General features: G+C 46.3%; 1 protein-coding gene across 9 annotated transcripts in view; it reads left to right on the plus strand.

Annotated features, from left to right (window-relative positions):
* FHOD3 (formin homology 2 domain containing 3) overlaps positions 1–22,705 on the plus strand; it is a 476,176-nt gene that overhangs the window by 392,522 nt on the left and 60,949 nt on the right. For all 9 annotated transcript variants that reach the window (XM_056137948.1, XM_056137949.1, XM_056137951.1 and 6 more), the window contains 2 exons: positions 4,385–4,602; positions 21,637–21,933. In XM_056137948.1, coding sequence (XP_055993923.1) covers positions 4,385–4,602; positions 21,637–21,933 — 515 coding nt within the window. The remainder of the gene's footprint in view (positions 1–4,384; positions 4,603–21,636; positions 21,934–22,705) is intronic.

Here is a 22,705-nt window from a genome sequence, read left to right on the forward strand (position 1 = left end):
AAGTAAAACTGGAAATGGAAGTGGAAGTGGAAGGGGAAACTCACGGAGATAAGAGGTGGAAAGAGAAGCCAATAAAGGGAAAAAGACTCACGCTAGCTCTTTGAGATAGACCCAAGAAAATTTGCTGGGTTCCAGGTCCCTTTCTTATTATAAAGACTTAGAAAAGAGCCCAGAGCTCCAATCGAGAATATTGAGACCCCTGATTCTAATGCAACAAGATGAGGATGGAATGGCCATTCAGACACAGTTGGCATTATTTTGATTTATTTTGTCATTTCATGCCATACTTTTACACTTCTTTATTGACAATGTTACAGAGTCCATTTCTGTTAGACTGCTATTTCTAATTTTTCTAAATATTATAAGAAAGACTTCTATGATTTTTTGCAGCAATATTCACAATGTTTTTAAGATGAAGTGAGAAATTATATCAAATTTGGGGACACTTTGGGGTTGAGGGCAAGGTGAGTGGACATACTTTCCATAAAGCAGGAGACGGTGGTGGGTGGGGGGGGGGGTGGTGTAGGAATACAGTACATGGAAAAGATGGGCACTGGGCTAAGGTTTTGGAAAGCATGCAGGAAAACTGATGTATAAGGCAGTTTGTGAACAGGTATGGGGACAGGATAGAACTTCAAGGAGCCAGGTCTTGGTTTAATGAAAGGTCTAAGCAGAAGGATGGCAGGGAAAAGCATCCTAAGTGAGGCTAATCTAAGTGAGTCAGGGTTTGTATAGTGCCCCATGAGAAGAGAATGGGCCTGCGTAGGAACTCAGGGCTACATAGTACCAGGCTGCCACCATCCCCCTGATGGGCACTGAGCTCCTTGCAGAGGTTGGTTGGTCTGACCCTCCCTCCGAACTGTGAGCTGGAGGGTTGGGGTGTCCTTGTTTATTATTAAATTCTCTAGCACCTACTGCAGTTCTTAGCACCTGACAGCACTTGACAAATGTTCAATAAACAATGAAAAGATGGATGAGTGTACACACAGCTCTGAACTGAGGTGGGATACATGGGAATGTTTAGAGGAAGGTGGCAGGGGTGAACCCCCTTCTCATGGCACTGTTGTCTGCAGAGAGAAAATGTAGTGCTTGGTACACAGATGGACTCACAGTGTCTGGGGGACGGACGATGGAGTCACAACAAGGGACATGTGATAGTCATTATGTGAGCTGAAAGGCTCCTCTATGCCAGGTGGCTGCCACCCTCACCGCTGACAGCACTGCTGGAGAGGACTGGGCATCGCTTCGGCAGTGCGAGGTGGAGAGTAAAGTTCTGGGTTTGAACCCCCGCCTCCAGCTAGCAAGCATCAGCCCTTGGAGCTGTCTTCCAGGCTCTGCTACTGCTTTTTAAGGACATTTTGGTGACTCTCAACAGCCAGGCCTCCCTGCAACTGCCACTTAATTTTTGTTGTTGTTGTTGTTGTAGCAAAACATATAAAACATTTAACACTTACCATTTTAACCAGAGTGCAGCCAGCATGCAGTTAAGTCCATTCATATGGTCATCTACCCGTTTCCAGAACTTTATCAGTAGCAGTGAAATTTCCTACACCTCACACAAGCGTCTAGACCTCTCCATGGCCAGCTGTATCACCTGAACATCCTCAGGACCATTCTGTTCATATCAAAGCCCTGACTCTTCCCAGGCATCATGGACCCTTGAAAAGGAGGGGCACATAGATATGACCTTGGACTCCTGTTCACCCAGACTCTGGAATGAGCAGCCCTAGCTCAATGGGCAGGACGTTTTGGCTGCCCTGGGGAGGGCTGTGGAGAGGCTACACCAGGGCTGAACCTGCAGCAATGAAGTCCACAAAGGCTCGTCCTGCTGGGATACCCTCTTCCTCCGCCAACACTACCTCCCCGAGCGCTCTGTGTTTGATTGCTGTCTCCTGCCCAGGGGGGGCCCTCTTGGGGAGCCGGCAGGTCCTGTACACTACCTCCAACTACCCTTTCCTCCTCTCTGAAGGACTCTGTGGAGACACTTGTGCTCCATCAGGGTTGCTGAGTATACCTGACTTGGTCTTTCCAAGCATTACTACTGTCTTCCTTACAATGTGTTTCTTTTTATTTTTTTTAAACTTGACCCATTATCTAATTTTATTTGTTTATTTATTTTATTGAATCACCATGAGAGTTGATTACAAACTTTCATGATTAAGTTTCAGTCATGATTAAGCACTCATCCCTCTACCAGTGCACATTTTCCACCACCAATATTCCCAGTATTCCTTCCGCCACCTCCACCCCATCTCATCCTCTGCCTCTGTGGCAGGTACATTCCTTCTTACTCTCTCTCTCTACTTTGGGGCATTGTGGCAATTGTTGTTGCAATACAGATACTAAGAGGCCACCATGTTTGGTCCTTGGTCTACTTTCAGCACGCATCTCCCATCCCGAGTGATCCCTCCAACCATCATTAACTTAGTGGTCCCTTCTCCGTCTCCACTGCCTTTTCCTCTAGCCCATGAGTCTGGCTTCCAAGCCATGGAGCGATCCTCCTGGTCCTTAGCTCTACTGTCCTTAGGTGTTAGTCTTCTATTATATCACTTTATATTCCACAAATGAGTGCAGTCCTTCTACGTCTGTCCATCTGTCTCTGACTACAATGTGTTTCTGATGGGACTTTGAGTGGGGCCCTCAGGATTGCGCATTCTTCCGAGATCTCTGCCTCTTCCACGGTCAGGTGGTTTCTCTCTACTGATCTGAATGAAGTTTACAAATACCTTTTTTTTTTTTTTGAGATTCCACATAGCTTTGGAGGGGGGATGTTGTTGGCAAGGGAAGTCCAGATTTTCTACAGCCCCTTCTTCCCCCTGTGGAGAGGAACCTAGTGTCAGAGGTAGCCCTGCAAGCAGATTCCCAGGAAATTCAGCCCACTCGGGAGAAAGTGATATTGCCCAGGAGCCTTTGCCTCCTGGGTCTCCTGGGCAGTGACTTGACCTCTGCACTTAGGGGTGAGGGGCGCTTTGTAGGTATCCTCCTGCCAGCTCAGCTGCCTGCTGAGTGCCGACAAACACATGATTCCAAGGGAAAGAACCGAGGCTGGTAATCTTCCTATTCTCAGAAATCCTATTATCTGCTTGTTGAAAACAGACATCCACAGATGCAAAGCTGCCTGGCCATGCCGGGCAGTAAATGTAAAATGCCATCCTAGTTGAATGGGCTACATATCCGACATGAGTTCAGAGGCAAGGCCCAGATCACTTCCAGCTGCGGTGGTCAGGACAGGCCCCGCTGTGGGTGATGTGCCTGTGAGCCGGGCATCCAGGGCAGACTGCAGAAGGGTGACGAGCCCCATTTACCTGCAGGATGGCTGGAGGAAGAAGTGCATGCTTTTGCAAACACACGGTATGCAAAGGTTCTCCTTCTCTCCATGTGCACTGTCTGCCTTATCTGCACAGATGGGGAGTGCTGTGTGGGGTGGGGTGGGGTGGTGAGTTGGGGGTCGGCCCACCGGGTGGGAATGAAGCTGTGTTTCCTGATGGATGTGAGTGAGGGTCTTGAATGAGCTGTTTCGAAGTTTAGTGGAGGGTAAAACAATCAGAGACCTGCTACAGCTGAATTCATAAATTTATTTCTGAACAAATAATGGTGGGTAAAATTAGCAGACATCTGGAAGAGGCACATATTTCAAAGTTATTTTGGTCTGATCTATAAAGCGCACTATGAGGAATATGATTGGTAGCTGGTCTTAATAAACAGTTAGTGGCCTCTGCCTGCCTGAAATGCAAAACAGATGTATCTTTGTTCTTTTAAACTGACTTTGATGAATAAACTATATGTGACGTCAGGTTCGAGCTATTGGATGTCTGAGTCCTACTCAGAAATATTTTAGAATATAAAAAAGTTTCCATGGTCGACACCGAGAGAACAAAGTGAATTCCAGCCACATTGCTGCTCGCATTGAAGCAGGTTCAGAAATTCAGAGAGGGCTTCGTCCAACAGTTCCTTTTGGTATTTGGGGGGCATAGTTTCTCCGTGCCCCGAGGAACCCTCCCATCTCACAGCTGTGAGCTCTGAAGACGTGTGGTTCTCAGCTGTCACCGCTGGGCTTTTTTGATGGTCATTATTGCTGCTTTGCTTATTTGTACAAATGCTTCCTGAACGCACAGAATAGGATTCTGCAGCAGGGATCCAGTGTCTGGAGACTGTGATGTTGCCATTTCCCCCAATTTGTTTGGTTATGAATGATGCGGGATTTTTAATCATTAGCATCTTGGCTGTGCTGGATGTTTTTGGCAGACTGGCCCTCCAGCCAGCCCTGCGCCGTGCTCTGTGCATCAGGAAACCAGCTCACTCTGCAGGTGTTTCATCCATAAACAAGCATCAGCCACGGGCTCCTCTTTCTTTTTACGGAAACCCTTTGGAATTTCACTTTCAGATACAAGTACTTGGAGCAGTTGGCAGCTGAGGCCCACGGGAAGGAGCTGAGGAGCCGGACTGCGAGCCAGGGCCGAGCTGACCTCTCCTTGGACCTGACCTCCCCCGCAGCCCCGGCTGCTTGCACCCCTCTGAGCCAAAGCCCTTCATCTCCTGACTCCCAGGAGGCTCCTGGGGTCTCCTCCTCCTCCTCCCCAGGAGCACTGCAGCATCCGACAGGTAAGTTGGGAGAGCAGGGTGGGAGGCAGAGTGACAACTGGTGGGTTTATTAACACCCGGCAGGCTGCTTCTGGGCACTAGGAGCTGTCCTATGTGCAAAGCAACACCGGAAGCCCCAGAGGGGGAGCCAAGACTGACCCGGGCCGCTGAGGGTGATGTCGTTGTCTTCAGAGGCTCTTCTGTGCAAACACAAACTGTTTATGAACCTGACCGGCATAAGATCATTGAAAAGGGAGAATACTGAGACTCAGACGTTCATTGACACTTTTACCCTAAACCACACTGAATTAGTATTCTCTAATTTTGCTATTATTTATTTATTCGACTGGTCCAATAAAGTCACTACTTTTCAGTGTTCTTTACCCCCTGAGAATTGTTGGTCTGGTTTAAATTAAATCAATAGAGAAGAGGGGTGGGGGGAAGCAAGGCAAAGCAAGTAGAGAAAAAAAAATGAATGTGAACCTGGTGAAAATAAGTTAATGTTGAAGAAGAAAATCACTGGAAATAGTAAAGATAACTGGCACATGGTTTGGGGTGTGGGTGTAGAGGTTTGTGTACAGACAGACGGTCTCTCGCTGTAGAAATTCCCTGTCATCTTTGCTTTATTTGGAGAAAAATAGCAATTCTGTGCGCTGCAGCCTGGGAGCATCAGCTGCTTTTCTGCTTGCTTTACAAACCGTTGGTCCAGTTTCTTTCTCATTAACAGAGAGGACGGCTCCTGGGTGCAGGGGCCTAACAATGCATGTTGACTAACCCTGCCACTAACTCTGTTTGTTGAAGCCAGTGTTATGGCTTGCAACTTCGTGTAGACTAAGCCAACCAAGGACAACAGAGACACTCGGCGTTTAACTCTCAGAGGGTTAGCTAAATCTGGTGTAAAGTTTAATTTAAACAAGGCAGGACTCCACGACCCCAGCAGAACTGGATGTAACCAAACCATCTGCTCTGTCCAATTCTCTGCTGGCTCTCGGGGCCCAGGGCTCACTCCCCAAGAGGAGGCTGGCTTTCCTTTCCACCACAGCTTTCCTTCACATGCAGTTCCTGTGCTCCCCAAGCCAGGGAAGATGGTCCCAAGCAGATGGCTCGGTCAGAGTTGAGTAATGTTGCTCTTAAAATATTGAAATTCTGAAAAGCAGAAAAACAGACTGTTCTCCAGCAGTCCCGGTGCTGTATGAGAAATATGCTCTCGCAAAGCTGTGCCTCTATACTTCATCTCGGGACCTTTCACTGAAAAAGCTGTACCTCCTACGTTTCTATAGAATGGTTGTCTAAACTATGAAATTCAGAACAGCCCCAAGCCGAGAGGCAATTGCCAGCATCTATAAATATTTTTCCTTCTTGCATTTTTTTAAAATCTACTTGATGCTTGCTTATGGCAAAAGGACAATTTGTCAAGTTCCTGTTGTTGTTGTTGTTGTTGTAGCCAGTCAAGCTTGAGGCCTTTCTCTCCTCTTTCCAAATAAAAGCAGAGTGTTGGAAACTTTAATCAGAACACAGCAGATGATTATTTTGGATATATATAAAGTGCACTTGGGAAAAAGAAGTGATTTCAGTATCTTTCAGAAAGACAAATAACAAATGTTGTTTTCTTTGCTGAGAAGAGAAGAATAGAGGCAATGTTTGAAATGCAAGTGATAGGCTGTATGTGAAAAATGAACAGTGGCCTTGAATTTAGACATAATTACAAATTAATAAAATTGCATGGTATGTCTGCTTTCCCTAAAAAGAAAAAAGTCAAGATCAATGTCTCTCGGAATCTAGAAAATGTGTCTATTGCATGTTAAGCAACTATCATCCACATCAGTTGGAACCAGCCAAGTATTCTAAACCAAGTATTGTCATCATAGATAACTGAATTATGCACTTGGAAATTATAAGCAAATAAGAAGCAATGCAGCAAGTGGGTGGGCTCCAAAGAACAGCTGAAACTTCCTTCTGAGTTGAGGGCCTTGGCTCCAATGATGGAATGCCAGCCAGTATGACAGAAAGGTTTAGTCTTGGTTGGTGTGCTTCTCTTCTTTGGAAACTTTCTGCTAGCTTCCAAGTCATAGATCGGGTTTTTAAAGCAGGCCCCATTGTCAAATGTTCAAAGCATCTTTTTGCTTATCCCTAACATTTGCAGTATTCCAACAGCTGGAGGAAGAATAAACCCTATAATTGCCCATGCAGATGTTCTGTGCAGAGCACCTGGCGCTGCATGGTCCACACGTGCCAGCCTAGACTCACATTTTTATTCTCCTCAGGGAAGGAAAGGATAATAATCCTTTTTTGATTCCGTGTGCCCAGCCCCCGCCCCCGCCCCCGCCCCCCAAATGCAGCTATTTAATCTCTTGTCATGAAGTTAAGGATAATGCTATTCTCATTTACAGTGATTCACCGAGAGGAGAGACTGGCTTCAGATCTTATTGGCACACCCTGAGAGTAGAACTCTGGGTTTTCTTTTTTTTTTCTTTTCTTTTCTTTTTTCTTTTTGAGTCACACCCGGTGATGCTCAGGGGTTACTCCTGGCTTTGCACTCAGGAATCACTCCTGGTAGTGCTCGGCGGACCATATAGGATGCTGGGAATCGAACCCGGGTCGGCTGCGTACAAGGCAAACGTCCTACCCGCTGTGCTATTACTCCAGCTCCAGAACTCTGTGTTTTGATCCTCACCCATGACACCTCTCAGGGCGTCATGGTACCAGTTTTTGTTGACTCATAGTATTGCCACTCCTTTACTTATCTTCTCCTCAGCATCTATAAAAATTGAGGCTGATATTCAGAGCTACATGTTTACCTCCCAAATAGATGAATATTTGGTATTGCCAGTAGACCACACCTGCTGGTGCTCAGGGGGTGATTCCTGGCTTTGGGTGACTGTTGGAAGTGCTAGGGGGACCCTAGGTAGTACTGGGGATTCTATCTAGGGTTGGTGAGACACAAGACATGCACCTTAACTCCAGTACTTGATCTCTCTGACCCCAACTCTTTGATATTTACTTTTATATGGTCTGGAGTGATAACATAGCGGGTAGGGCATTTGCCTTGCATGCAGCTGACCCAGGTTCGATTCCTCTGTCCCTCTTGGAGAGCCCAGCAAGCTACCAAGAGTTTCCCACCCACACAGCAGAGCCTGGCAAGCTCCCTGTGGTGTATTCGATATGCCAAAAACAGTAACAACAAGTCTCACAATGGAGATGTTACTGGTGCCCGCTTGAGCAAATTGATGAACAATGGGAGGTCAGTGCTACAGTACTACTTTTATATACCTTAGGATTATAGACCATTTACTTACATTCTGGGGAACTTTGAATAGCAGCATATATGAAAACATTAAACATGTCTTTACCTCTCCTTTCTTTTACAAAATTTATCTTGAAAGAAGGAAGGGATAATGATTAAAAAAACTAATATACACACAAGCTGTCCCCCACTCCCCACCTCCTACACACACACGCCAGCAATAGCATCCTAAGCCATCTACTGAGATCTTTCAGCCCAAACTTTTCCCAACTAAATCTGCTATAACTTTTGTATAAAATACGCCACTGCCCCCAACACCAAGTCAGTCTGTGCTTGAATTATTTTCCATCTGGCCCTTTTGTGGCTCATAGCAGATGTTTGTCCCAATACAGCCTAGACTTAGTGGTGATGGTCTGAATATTTTTCCTCTCTGCGAAGCTCAGGCCCACATGAGCAATAGCCATGTACATGTGTGCTCATTTGCACGGGTTGGTGATTAGTGGAGACAGTCAGCTCAAGTGTAGAACAGGGAATGCCCTCTCTCATCATTTATGTGTTTCATTAGATTTTGCTTATTTTTTACAGAGCCCTGCTGTGTTATACATCAGAATATCTACCGAATAAACTTATTTTCTATTATTTTAGCGTGACTTTGTAAACAAATTTATAATTTTCACTCATCAGAGGAAAGGGGACTGTGTTTTATTGAGATAAAATTCTTTGAGGTGATTATTCTTGAGAAAGGAATGTACAATAATCTACATCTATACACACAGCCTCAATTTTTATAGATGCTGAGGAGAAGATAAGTAAAGGAGTGGCAATACTGTGAGTCCACAAAAACTGGTACCATGATGCCCTGAGAGGTGTTGCGTGTGAGGATCAAAACCCGGAGTTCTAGGCTGGAGCTATAGCACAGCGGGTAGGGCGTTTGCCTTGCCTTGAATCTACATCTCTCTATTGCTGTTGGGAAACAGCAATAGCACCTATTTCCCAATTGATGCAAGGTCTAAGTTACCTATATCATGGAAATAAAGTGAGAAACCACTGCTTTGAAAATTAGATGGTTGGGACTTGGAGCAGCAGTACAGCAGGTAAGGCACTTGCTTTGCATGTGGCCAACCCCTGTTAGAACTTCAGCATCCCATATGGTCCCCTGAGCATTATCAGGAGCAGTCCCTGAGCACCACCAAGTGTGGCCCAAAAACAAAAAAAGAAAAGAAAATTAGATGGTAGTTGTAATCCTTGTAGGGTGCTCAGAACTGAACTTCATTTCCTGTACATGTTAGAGACACATTTCTTCTTTGCTCCCTGGCTCACACAATTGAGTTTCTCCTGAGTCTAGGACATTTCCAGTAGAAGAAATCTATTAACAAGAATTTACAAGTGTCTTTCACTACTAATGCAGCCGTGAAAACTTACAGATTGCTAGGTCCTCTTTGATTTTTAGCTCAGTACTTACCATACTGCATAGAAACAACACTTTAGAGATGCATCTTTTATAGAGATAACACCCATGATGCTTGGACAAGTGGTGGAGGCCTAAACGAGCTACTAGGGTGACACAGGGTAGGGATTGGGGACTGGATGACAGAGATGATGAATTTAACTCATGACCTAGAACATATTGGGCCATGTACTTCAGAGACACATTTAAATTTTTACCATGCTGTGTTAATTTTTGTGGCAGGAAAAATATATTTAGCAGCTATTTTTTTTAACCTAGTAGGATTCCTAGTTTTTTCCAAGTCTCCTATTGTTTGGCCTCAGAGAAGTCACATGTCATGGTCATGGTCATGGTCATGGTCATGGCTTACTCTCCAGCATGAACCTGAAAGCCTTGCAGCGATGATAGGCATGGTATACTTATTTTTCTCTCACTGATCCTAGCATTTAGAATACTGGCAAAGAGGAAAATTTCTCAAGCTTTTCCAATCCTTCGAACTGTGCAATAAGGGACTGGAGTGATAGCACAGCAGGTAGGGCATTTGCCTTGCATGCAGCTGACCAGGGTTCAATTCCCAGCATTCCATAGGTTCCCCGAGCACTGTCAGGAGTAACCCCTGTACAACGCTGGGTGTGACCCAAAAAGCAAAAACAAACAAACAACAACAACAAAAAAAACCAACTGTGCAATAAAAGATCAAGAATTGACTCATGCTCAGTTCACGTAAATGAATAATCCTTTTTCGTATCAGGCTTACTCATTATTGCTGTGACTGTCACAGTCACTAGTCCTTGGCTGAGCATCTTTGTCCCTTTCAGACACAACCTGTGTGTCTCCTTAAGCTGTAGACTCTGGCCTGAGTAAACCTAATCCAGAACTTCTTATACTTTTTTCCACTCACAATCTCTTGTCATCTGAGACATTTTTATGTGAATCCCCAGGTCTATCAAATAGGTATATAAAACAAACATTAACTGGTAATCAGAAATGTACTTTAAAGAAATTTTTGCATGTCTCCACATTTCATTAAGTGATCCTGTGGGGTCCCAACCCTCAGCTGAAAAGACTAGGACCTAATTCATATAGCCTAGGCCAAAAACGGCAGGCAGCCTATTGCCCACTGGTACAGCAGCAATGGAATAGTTTCGGTCATCATTGGCTACCCTGGCTTAGCTCTCAGATGCCCCCTGCCCAGGATGTCACGAGTTGACGGGAAACTAGATCATTGTGATGCTCTGACTTGGGGTGGCTGCAGCCCCACCCCCCTTTCCTCGCTGCTGCCACTGATGCCATTCAGTCAGTCCATTGAGCAGAATGCTTCAGGATCTCCACTCAAGGCCAAGCTCCTGTCTCAGAATGCTTCAGGATCTCCACTCAAGGCCAAGCTCCTGTCTGCTGGGAAACTTCGAGTGTGTTTTTAAGACATTGAATTATTTTTTTGCCTTACTATCTCTCAAGTCTGAAAAAATTAAGAAAAGCCCCACTTTCTACAATTTTTTCCTAGTTCTAGAGCAGAGGTCACCAAACATATGGTCTATAGACCCCTTTTCAGAAGAAAAAAAATCACCCAGCATGCCTTTCTTTCAAAGAAGCAGGAAAACGGTGTCGCTCTGTCCCTCCCCTGCCCATCTGCACCCAAAAGCTAGTACCTCCACCAGCTTGTGCCTCCCCCAACACATACACAAGGTATGTATCATCCACTTAGGGAAACACTAGGAATTATGATTACCTACAACATAGTTTCTTGCACCATATTTCAAACCATCAGTCAAGCGTCTTGGAGTTGAAGAGATAGTATGGTGGGTATATGGTGCTTGCCTTATACAAAACTGACTGGGGTGTGATCCCCAATATTCCATATGGTGCCCTGAGCTCAGGAGTGATCTCTGAATTTAAAGCCAGGGTTAAGCACTTAGCACCTCCAGGTGTGGCCTCCCTAAGCAAATAGTCATAAGTCTTTTGGAGTATAGATAGCACAGTAGGTAGGGTGGTTGCCTTGCATGCAGACTTCAGAGATAGTAAGGGGGGAAAATCCAATGTTTTTTGACTAGGTTCAATCTTCAGCATCCATCTGGTCCCCTGAGCATGCCAGAATTGATTCTTGAGTGCAGAGCCAGGAATGATCCCTGAGACTGCCATGTGTGGCCCCCAAACAAAATAAAGTATAACTCTTGCTCAGGTACTTATGATGAGGTCCATAATAAGAAGATTGTTTAAGGAGGCTTTTATGTGGCCATCAGTTAAGTGTCCACAACTGTGATGGGCCCAAGACTTACCCTACTTGTGGCTAATAATTTTACTTGCCCCAGTTTCATGAATGTTGGCAGAAGACAAGAAACTCCTAGGTCAGAGACAAAGGACTTGCTTCCTCATAGCAGCGAAGGTTGCCAGAGTAAGAGTGTTTTTTTCCCACTTTCCCAAGCCACCCATTCCAGAAGGACTTATGACTAGACCCAGGTGATAACTGGTGATATGTACCTGCTGCTCGATCCAGCTCAGGAACCCCCAAATCTTTTACTACAGGCAGCAAACAAATTCCTTTTTGTCCTAGAGGGAGACATTTACTCTATTTTCAGATTTTTTCTTTGTTTCTTGGTGGTGGTATTGTTCCAGAGAAAAATGTTATTTCTGCCTGCCAAAGCTATTTGCTGTGCGCATATTCTTGGAAAGATAGTTTAGGGCAGAGAAAAGTTCTGCTTGTGAAATTGTACACCTGAGAGATCCATTGATAATTAGACTCCATGGTACTGTGTGACTATTGAGTATCAAAAAGCCACTATGGTCTCTCAGGCCTGCCTCTGTGTTTAGTGTCCTCTTAGACCTGGGTATTCACTGGTTTCTCATTTACCTTATTGTACCATCATCTCTAAAGCCTGTTTGATTCTTGCATCTTGTGTATATCTGGGCTGGAGCGATAGCACAGCGAGTAGAGCATTTGCCTTGCACGAGGCCTATCAGGTTCAATTCCTTTGCCCCTCTCAGAGAGCCCGGCAAGCTAACCAAGAGTATCCTGCCCACACAGCAAAGCCTGGCAAGCTCCCTGTGACATATTCGATATGCCAAAAACAGTAACAAGTCTCACAATAGAGATGCTACTGCTGCCTGCTCGAGCAAATCGATGAACAATGGGAGGACAGTGTGTATATCTGAGACATGTGATAATAAACAATAATAGTGTCCCGCACCTGTTCATCAGTGTATTCATCAGAAATGGGTCCTATGCACATCCATTTCTCTCATTGTTTGAGGCAGAATTCACATTTAGCAAAGGAATCCATGAATGAGCCAGTCCCCCTGTTTGGTCAAAACAGGTATATCAGCCTACAGAGGTAGCTTTTCCCCTATAGGCAAAAGCAATTCTTCCAAGGGTTCTGATGGTGAGCACAGCTCTGACTAGAAAGGTTTTCTAGAAAGATTAAAGAAATGGTGGTAGCCTAATGTTGAGAGGAATTTTTGAGAAAGTTAACATCATGTATCTGGGTCGTTTCTTTCTGAAGAGCTAACTCAGCCTCTTCCCAGATGAAAATGCCTGATAGGCCTGATCATCCCTCCTCCCCGGGAGCTCAAGGCTGGGGTGATCCAGGGACAGATGCAGCCTTGGGTGAAACTCGGGTTTGGGGGGAGGGGCGCACTTTCTGTGTGTTCACTTAAAGTAGTTTTTTTTTTTTTAATTTTTCCTGAAAAGAGGCAGCAGGCCAAATAAGTATAGAGACCACTGATCTCATTCTAAAAGAGGGAGAAAATTCAGAGAATGATTCTTGGCACGTTAAGATATTTATTAACTACATAATGTAATAATGTAAGCCCATTCTCCATTGCTTTGTGAGTGGATCTGCTAACTAGTGCAGGTAATTGAGCCAGTGACTGAGTAGAAGTCATACCCATTAGATGTAAGTGGTGGTGAAGGGTCAGCTTTGGGGGTGAGAATTTTAAAAAGTTATCTTCAGTCATACTCTAATCAAATGGTTCTGTTTGGGCTTAGACTTTGCTGTAAGGAAACACTAAAGTGTTCTTTAGCTTATTGGTTGCGATCTCATACTGTTTCTTGACTTCAGATTGCTTTAACCTAACCAATATTTGAGGGAAGATACTCTTCCACATCTGACTTTATGGACTGAGCACTGTGACTGGTAGATGAACAGTTTCAATGAATATTTATAGAATGACTGAATTTTGTGGCTAGTCACTTTGCAACATCAAATTAAAAGTAACTTCATTGTCTGAGTCCTGAAAAAATGAATGAGCAAAGACAAAAACCACAATCCTCATGCTCAATTTATTTTCTAGGTGTTAGTATTCAGGACTATCTATTTTTATAAGAATGTGTTCTCTCCAAAATAGCAACTTTTGTTTTGACATCAGGAGTATTTTTGTCTGGGAATTGACAAGAGCTAGAGGTGCTGTTGAAATGCATTCCCAGATTGGAATCAGACCTTGTCTTCAGCCTTGTCTTCCTGCATGTGGTTTTGCAAAAAACAGGCTATAGCTCTGCTAGCCCTCCTGGCATGATAGGGCAGATGAGTTGTGTTCTCCAGCCTGGCTGACACTGTTTGAACAAGAATAGACCTATCTGCATTTGGAGAAGAAATTTAATCTCAAAGAAAACTTTCACAATGGGGGTTTATATTGAGGGTCATGAAATTTGAGTTCAGCCATAAATGATACAATAATATGAAATTACTTTTTATTTTCTATTTATAGAAAATTTAAAATAGAATCTCTCAACTAATCAGTATAGGACTAATTAGACCTGGTACTGACTCACTTTTTTGGTCCTAATATGCTATTATGGCAGGGTTTTATACATAGTTAACCAAATGTACTAAGAAGCAGCTGTAGAATAAAATGAGAGGAGTGGAAATTGATAATTGGCACAATTGCGGGTTGCTTTTTTAAAAAAAATCTGTCCAGCACTTAACTTGGGCATATGACCCCATGGGAACAAGAAAGAGGATCATTGATATGTGTTTTCTTGATGACCCCCTGATTCATATGGATCCCTTGTTGAATGAATGCTGTGTCACATGTGATTCTAGAGCTTAAGAATTTTTATTTATCTTTGGATGACCCATACTGCAAGCCTAATATATCTTAGCATTCCACTGAAGCTAAATGAAGTCTAAATAATTAGAACTATGATGGTAGGTATGTGATCTATAAAGTGGCACCTTCTAAGAGAGACTTGAAGGAATTTTGACTATATGATTCCATATTAGCGAGTAGCTTAATCTGAGCCTGTTTGGAGAACTGATATCTGAATTTTGAGGACAGAAAATTGCTTGTGCTTGATTTTGAAGATATATAAACTGACTGAACTGATAAGTCAGTATTTTGTAGGTGATAAAGTACTTCTAATGATTCCTGGAATCCAGTGATTCTTAGCCAGGGGCAGTCCAAACTCTGCTCCAGGAACATCTGCTGTCTATAGACATTTTAGGTTGTTAGAAATGAGGCAGTGTGACTGGGAGATGCTATAAAGGGATGTAGAGATACATGGTACAGCCCATCAAACCCAAATATTCATGGGATGGAGGTTGGGAACCCCTGCTCTGGAACAGAACAGAACAAACAGTTTAGCAACAACTGGCCTAACACCAAAGGCCAAGTCTAAAGAATTTTCCAAGTTGTGAGCTTTGTCTCTTGAGACCATTCTCACATTTATGTGATTAAACCAAAGTTTAGTTGATGGTGTTAGTTATTAGCTCCGAACTGGGGAGGTCTCTGGATTCTGCATAGTTTGGAGCAACTATTATAGAACTGGCTGGCTCTCTCCTTGGTTTCATAAGTCCTGCCAGAAAGCCAGGCCCTGGCAAAGCCACCAAGACCCCATCACAGACTGAAATCCACTGAAGACACCCGAAGACTTAATAAGCTCAGATCTTTCTACCAACAATTTATCTCTTCAAAGAAAAATTGCATGACAAGCAATTCCAGTGGGACCTTCTGGACCCAGCTGTCCGGGACAATGATAAAAGCAGAACTGAAACATGCATGCCCACAGTATGTTTTGTTTCGGGTTCTTTCAGGAATGATGATATACTTTGCCTTTGCTGCCTAAGTAACCCCCACACTGTGTGGCTCATGATTAACAACCAACTTGAGAGTTGCAGTGAGGCCAGACACGATTCCATGCCCCCAGCTCTGTTAGCATTTACCCAGCAAGTTCCTGCAGCAGTAAATGACATGGAGGGAACTGCATTCAGAGATGTGGAGAGGGCCCCAGTACTTCAGAGGCTGGGAAGCTACCCGACAGAGCAACAGTGGAAACTGTCCACCGTGCTTCCGCCTCTAGGCATAGAGAAACTGGGTGTATGTGTGGGCTGGGACATGGTAAGCGTTGTAGCCTTGGGTGGGAGTTCAAGGAACTGGATGCGTGGCTTTACAAGAGCTAGCTCAGGAGTCAGAGGTGCATGTCTTCTGTGTACAAGGAGTAGAGTTGATTCCCCAGCACTACCCAGTCCCCCGAACACCACACAGTATAGCCCTGGGTTCTCTCTGAGCACTGCTGTACTCAACAGCATCTCTGTTGAATACAGATAAGCCCCGAGCCAACCCACTAACCTGATCTCCTGCGCCCTCTCATCATTGTAGAGCCTTACAACCTTTTACCCAACTATAATTCCACACAAAAGGAGCAGACAGTGAAACCCTCCCTCCTCCTCTCCCGCTAGGAGCCCGGCCATATGGTAGAAAGCGAGAAACCAACTCAGAGGCAGCTCTCTGTCCAGGTCAGCCTCCCAGCTACAGAGCAGAAGGGAATGTGCTTCTGGGGGAGCAGTGCCAGGCCACCCCGCCCACAGGCTGGTCCCGAGAGCTCTCTGGTTCTCCCATGGAATATTCTTTGTGTTGTCGGTGTGAGAACTCACTAGTGTGCAGTGTGTGTGGCCCCATGGCACTGTGCCTGGGTGGGAAAGGTACTTGATGTATAGGAATTTTGCTTTTCACCTAAGGCCAACTAGGACTGATATTTCACGAGATGCTCAGGATCCACGAGGAGGCGGAGCTGGGCTTTCAGGTGGGCTAAGAGTGAGTCATGAACACCAGGGCTGCAGAGGCTGGATATTCCAGGAGTGCTCCTCCCAGCTCCATTTGGGGAGCTGCAGGAGGGTTTCAAATACCCATCACCTGTTCTCCCCTCTACCGGGTGCCCCTTCAGAAGCCTCAACACAAGCACTTTCGTTTTCTGTCTTGCCCTGGGCTGCTTGTGCCAAGGGGCTCCCGTGCTCCCCTGCCTGTTTCCTGTGGGTTAAGAATCCACTGCCCGATGGGTGGGATGGCCAGATCCCTGTTCCCTCCCAGCCTGCAGGGATCTCGACCTTCCTAGTATTTCTTCCATGTTGCATGCATTATTCACCTATATATTTTTTGTTTGTTTGTTTGTTTTTGCTTTTTGGGTCACACCTGGCGATGCATAGGGGTTACTCCTGGCTCATGCACTCAGGAATTACTCCTGGAGGTGCTCAGGGGACCATATGGGATGCTGGAAATCGAACCCAGGTCGACCGTGTGCAAGGCAAACGCCCTACCCGCTGTGCTATCCCTCACCTATATTTTTAAATGCTTCACTTAGATACTTTTTCTCCTTAAATTCCCTCCCTCCCTCCTCACCCCCCTCCACACACTTCAACCTTAATATTTAGTTTATGGCCCTCAGAATCCGGTCAGAGCAGACTGTGGCCAAAATCATTTTCTTGGCCTTTGCTAAGAGCGTCTGGCAAGGCCCTCACTCCTCAGTCTGTTCTCAGGACTTGCCCAGGAAGGTCCAAACCAATAGAATGCCTTTTTTGTCCCCAGGCCTCTCTTGTCTTCCTTTCACTTCCAGACTCCTAACCATGACAGGGAGAATGAATGCCTGGGCACCAGGCCAGGTCCTTTCTGCTGAGCCCTGGAGATGTGGCCCGTCTCTGGGTCCTTCCGTCATGGAAGGTGGGGGTGAGCACCATCAAGGAGCTTGGCAGGGATATGCCCCTTATCACTTCCAAGTCTGCCCTGAGGACAGAAATGGCAGTGGGTGCCCTGTCCCTTTGGGCAGGTACTGGGGCAGGACCTTCACCATCTCCCCTACCTGCTGCTTTCTGAGGATGGAGAATGTCCTGGTGAGCTCCTGAGGGTTTAGCAGAGGGCCACGTTCTCGCCTGGTGCCTGGAATCAGCCCGCCCCCTCCTCTGCTCACACAGCACCTCCTCCTGGGAGGTTCCAGGATAGCACCCTCCCACCGTGGTCAACCCAATCCCTCGCCCTTCCTCTGCCCATGACACCAACTATCCCGTGTCTTCCCTGGGGGAGCTCAGCTGTCAGGCAATGCTGCTTCCTCCTCCATTCCTGTGTCTACAGGCTTTGCTTCCTGGGATTGTTTATGCCACAAAGATCAGGAATCTCCAAGACTTTCAGGGGCATCGAAGTTTTCATTCTTGGTGGTAGGCAACTTATAGAAAACGGGATGTGACTGGTTCTCGGGGAGCATTACATTCACCTCAGCCCATAGGCCCATCCCATTTGCTCTTTCCATGCACATCTTTCCTTTCTTCTTCCCTTCTCTGTACCCAGAATATTATCATGTTCACATTTCCCTCTTTTCACCCTTTTTTATCCTTGGCTCAACTATCGTTGTCACAATGGCACTTCTGTCCTCTCCCAGATCTTGCCAAAGACCCTCAATATCTACCGTCAGAATAATGTACATTTGCTCCTAGAACAGCCATCACACTTAGGGGTTTGTCTGTTATTTTAACATTGGTGAGAGTTGGGGTGGCCAGAGTCTTCTTGTAGTCGTAGTTGGGACTTTCTCACCCCTGCTATTCAGAAACCAAGCATAGATGAATCTTACGGTGTCTTTGTGCCTCTATCACCTTCACCACGACAAGCGGTCTGTCATGTGTGTATCTCTCTCTGCCAGCACCATCTCTGGGCCAGAGAGAGGCTCGCTGCATGCTGAGACTAGCAATATGGGGGATTTGGGAGCCCTTCAACTCCTCCTTGCTGACAAGTGGCTCAGCTTCCTAAAAGTCTTCTGCCTGCTCACTGTTTCTCCATATCCCCGGATGAGGAATGATCCCCCCACCCACCCACCCACCCACACACACACACACACATACCTCCTGTGAGTCCGGTGTCCAGCAGGCAGAGCTGTAAACAAAGACTGCAAAGGAAGGAGGGAGAGGGAGAGACCAAGAATGCCCTGATGAAAGGGAGTGAGAAAAGGAAGCAGAAAAGCTCTGGAATCCAGCGCATCACCCAAGACCTTCCTGGGCATTGCCCAAGAGAACCTGGTAGCAGAGACTGGCACAGGTCCATGCTGAGACTTGGGGACATGAATGGGAGGTGAGGTCACAGACCCGCGGCACCTTTTGTCCTAGCTACTTGCAGGTTTGATTCATGCAACTAAAGAAGGTTCTTTCCTGGGTCGCTTCTTCCCAGGACTCTGTCACTTGTTATCCAGGGCCTTCATCTGGGTATCAGCCACATCTAATCTGTAGCCCTGTTGCTGGTTCTTTGTGCCCTGTGTCCCTAGCCTGGCGGTGAACCCTCTATGGGAGGGCCACTGTGAGGTCCTGTTACAGATGCCATCAGCAGCTTTGCGTGTTTGCTCTTTTATGCTTCTTCACTCTGCATCTGGGCGGGCTTGCCTTGGATGCATGTGGTTATTAGGGGTCATCATTAGAATAGCCTGGAAGCCATTGATTTTCAGTCAGACCCTTGGGACCCTAATCACTCTCCCTGATCAACAGTTCTGAAGACTTCTTCCTCCTCAGCAGTCACGATCAGGAGAAACTATGCCATGGTTTGGCTCACCTGGGGAATTGTCTAGGCTTACAAAGTTAGTCCTTAACATGGGTGAGGAACTTACAGTGCTATGTGTAAGGGTATTTGGCTTTTCCAGAGCTGCCCACGCTTACTGCACCTGTCCAGGCTGCCCCTGGCTCCTTGGGGCAGTGCAGAAGGAGAAAGCATCAGGAGAGTGGGGGCGTGCCGGCTCTGGCTTCTGGCTTTTCCCCATCTCCCGGGGTTTGTGGGTAGACACAGACTTACGGCCCCCAATGCCTGCACCTCCCAGCCGGTGAGGCAGCCCCACCCAGGCACCTCGCCAGTTTTTCACCATATGCTCACCAATTAAAATGAAAACGCATGCCACATGCGGGGCTGTTGCAAACACATTCTCGTTTTGATGTGGCTATTGTGAAGTAAATGTGTGCAAGAACATATGCTTTCTGTCAACCAAATGATGACACTGCTCTCACTGAAACCATGCCTTTTGCTGTGCTTGTAAAGCGACCGGGGCTGTGTATCTCTTTGTTAAATTCTCTATTATCAGATGCAAAGAAATTGCCATAAAAGTTCCTTCGATCGCCAAATCCATGTTCCGAAATGCCGCGTGTTCAGTCTAGTCTCTCACCCATCTCAGGTTTTGGGTACCAGGCGAAAGGCCTGAAACACTCCTCTCAGGCACATGTGCAGCCCCCAGAACCCCTGTCCCAGAACTGGTCTGCTTCTTCCTGATTCTGCCAGCCAGGACTTCCCTGCCCCCCAGGAAGCGGTCCCATGCCATCTCTTCAGTCCCTAAGACTGAAGCTGTGCTCATCTCCTCTGCCCAGAGGAGGCCTTTGTCACCTCAGCCTCCCTTTCTCCAGTCTCCCTAGGAAGCAGGACCCCCCATATGAGGTCTGAGACCCCAAGAGAAGATTGGGGTTGTGTCTAGAAGCCACCCGGAAGGAGAGGGAGAGGCCCCTATCCTCAGATCCCAGCCTGTACCTTGAGGGCACTGGAGGTGATTATCCCCAGCAAGAGAGTTTCTCCCCAGTAGTGTCCAAGAGTTACCCGAGGAGGGAAAGAGGCTGGTCTTGCTGCCTCCAACCCAAGCTCCCTCTCCCTTTCTCAGAGAAAGGCATGTAGGGGCAGGACCCGCGGCCTGGCAGAGGATTTCTTGCTGGAAGCTGAGGGAGCTGGGCCCCTTGCCTAGTGTGCCTGGAGCTTTCCTCTGCTTAGCTCACTGGGGGTCTGTTCTATGCCCCCCATCGCCAGCTGTCCCCAGTGCCCTGAGATGACAGGGTGCCCCTGCAGAAAGCACGCCCCGTCTGCTGGTTCTGGTGGGGGCTCACCAGGCCACGAACAGGCCCCACCATGTGGAGATGCTGCTGGCCTGAGTTTCCTGTTGCTTGGAGCAGTGTGTGCCGAGAGGGCACCAGCCACATGCGTGGGGAATGCTGCCAGCATCCCCGCATGTGGCTTTGCCCAGCCCTGCAAGACAGACCTTCAAGGCTGCCCTCCCATGGCCTTCACACACAGCAATTGGCTCCAGATTTTTCATCTTCCCAATCATTTTGCCATGATACCCCATTCCCAGCTGTGTGTATGAGCGTGGGGGGGGGGGCAAGGGCAGGGGGATGCAGCCCAAACACGCAAAGCCACAGGCCCCCTGCCACAAGCATTCCATTTGGTTCAAGCACAACACCTCTACTCTTTTTTTTTTTTTTTGACCTTTTGGTTGCATCAGAAATGCTCAGGGTAACTCCTGGCTCTGTACTCAGGAGTTACTCCTAGTGGATCTCGGGGGACCATATGAAATGCTGGGGACCGAGCCTGGGTTGACCGCGTGCAAGGCAAACACTCTCCCTGCTGTACTATGATGTTGGCCTCTCTGCTCTTGATAAATTTGAAAATAGTTCCATGCTCTTGAGGGATGTTTCTGAATAGTTTTCAAAGTCATTCACAGTTGAAGCAGGCCTAATCCAGGAAGAGGGTGGTAGGCCTCATTGGTTTAGCCACCAGAACACATCAGGCTTGATTCCCAAGGGAATAATTCCTTTTCCTGCAGAGGTGCAAGGGTGTTTATTTGTTTCTATTGCCATGTTGCCAAATGCTGCAACACAAAACATTCCAAGCAGCATCCTTACAGTATCACCATTTCAAGAGGTCAGAAGTCAGCATGACTTTGCAGACTGCAAGGCCCTATGCATCAGAAGGCCATGTAGTTTATAGGAGTCTTAGAGTGTCCTGGGATAAATCTTCCCCCCAAATTCTGACAGAGTATGAGTAGAGCAGAATGCAGTTTAGTGGAGTAGGGCTGAGTTGCCTTATTTCTTCCTCACTAACTTAGCCAGGAGTCATTCTCAGCTCCTAGAAGCACCCGACATTCCTCATCACACCACTCCCCACCCCACCCCCATACACACACTTCATCGCTTTAAATACAACTCTTGCATATATTTAAACTGAATGGAACTTCTCCACAAACAAGGTAAAATAAACATCCAGAAGGAGGTTCGGGTGTACATCACAGAGAAACCAACTTCATATTTGTGTTCATACCTTTGATATTTCCAAGAAACACCCATTGTGAATATATCTCCATTGTTGTCTCCATCAGCGAGTACCAGGGATCCTGAACCTGAATCAGAGGCAGAAGCAGGAGCAGAGGCAGAGGCGGAACAGACTGCTGATGAGGTCAACCCAGAAATAACCCCGGCTCCCTTTGGAACGGAGAGCGAAGTGGAGCGAGCACTGGAACCAGAGCCAGAGGAGAGAGCCTCTCTCAGTGAGAAGGAGAGGCAGAACGAGGAAGTCAATGAGAGGGACAACTGCTCTGCCTCCAGCATCTCCTCCTCCAGCAGCACGTTAGAGAGGGAGGACAAGGAGGACAAGCCGTCCCGGGACCGGGGAACTGGTAATAAAGCCTCTTTTCCCCATAAACACATCCCAGGCAACCCCAAGGTGTGATATCTCATTTGAGGTGATTCCCTCACTGGGCTGGTTAGAATATAATATTTGGTGTTGTTCTCTTTGACGAAAAACCTCTTTGTTTCACTATGATGCAGAGAAAGGGGGGTTGCTAAAAGGTATTATTAGTTTGCATTTTAGGAATGATTGCTTCAAAATTCTTGCGTCTGGTCGAAGACGTGTGCTAAGAGGAATTACACAGATAGTCACTTATCTAATATCTTGGAAAGTCAGATTGCTTTGTGTCTTCCAAATTCTTCTTGTTGTTATTACATACAATGGAACTTTGGCCAAAGCACAGGGTGTCAGGTAAGTCTTGATTAGCCTTGAATCATGTTTTATTTATTATGAATAACTTTAAAAGATGATTTGTCATAACTAGTTTTAACAGGCCTAAAACACAATAGCATGCTGGATTAGTGAAAAGAAGGCAGGGAACAGAACTTTTTTGGATCGGATTATTCAGTTTTCTTCCAAATAAGGACAGTTTTCTAAAAATGGAGACTGTCCACAGTGAAGAACAACTGACTTTCTACCAAGAGCTAAAGATATCCAATTATATAGATTTGGAAGTGGGGACTTTGCAGTGATTCTTCTGTTTTCCTCTGATGTCATTAGGGTGTTCTCGTCATGTTTATTTGCTGTAGCAGTTTTGCTCTTGAACCTCCTGCTGTCTGTCGGCAGCAGCAGCAGCTCTGGAATGGGGGGAGTTCTGTCCT

This window comes from Sorex fumeus, unplaced genomic scaffold (genome assembly GCF_029834395.1).
Source record: "Sorex fumeus unplaced genomic scaffold, SorFum_2.1 ptg000128l, whole genome shotgun sequence".
In the NCBI taxonomy this organism is placed as follows: domain Eukaryota; kingdom Metazoa; phylum Chordata; class Mammalia; order Eulipotyphla; family Soricidae; genus Sorex; species Sorex fumeus.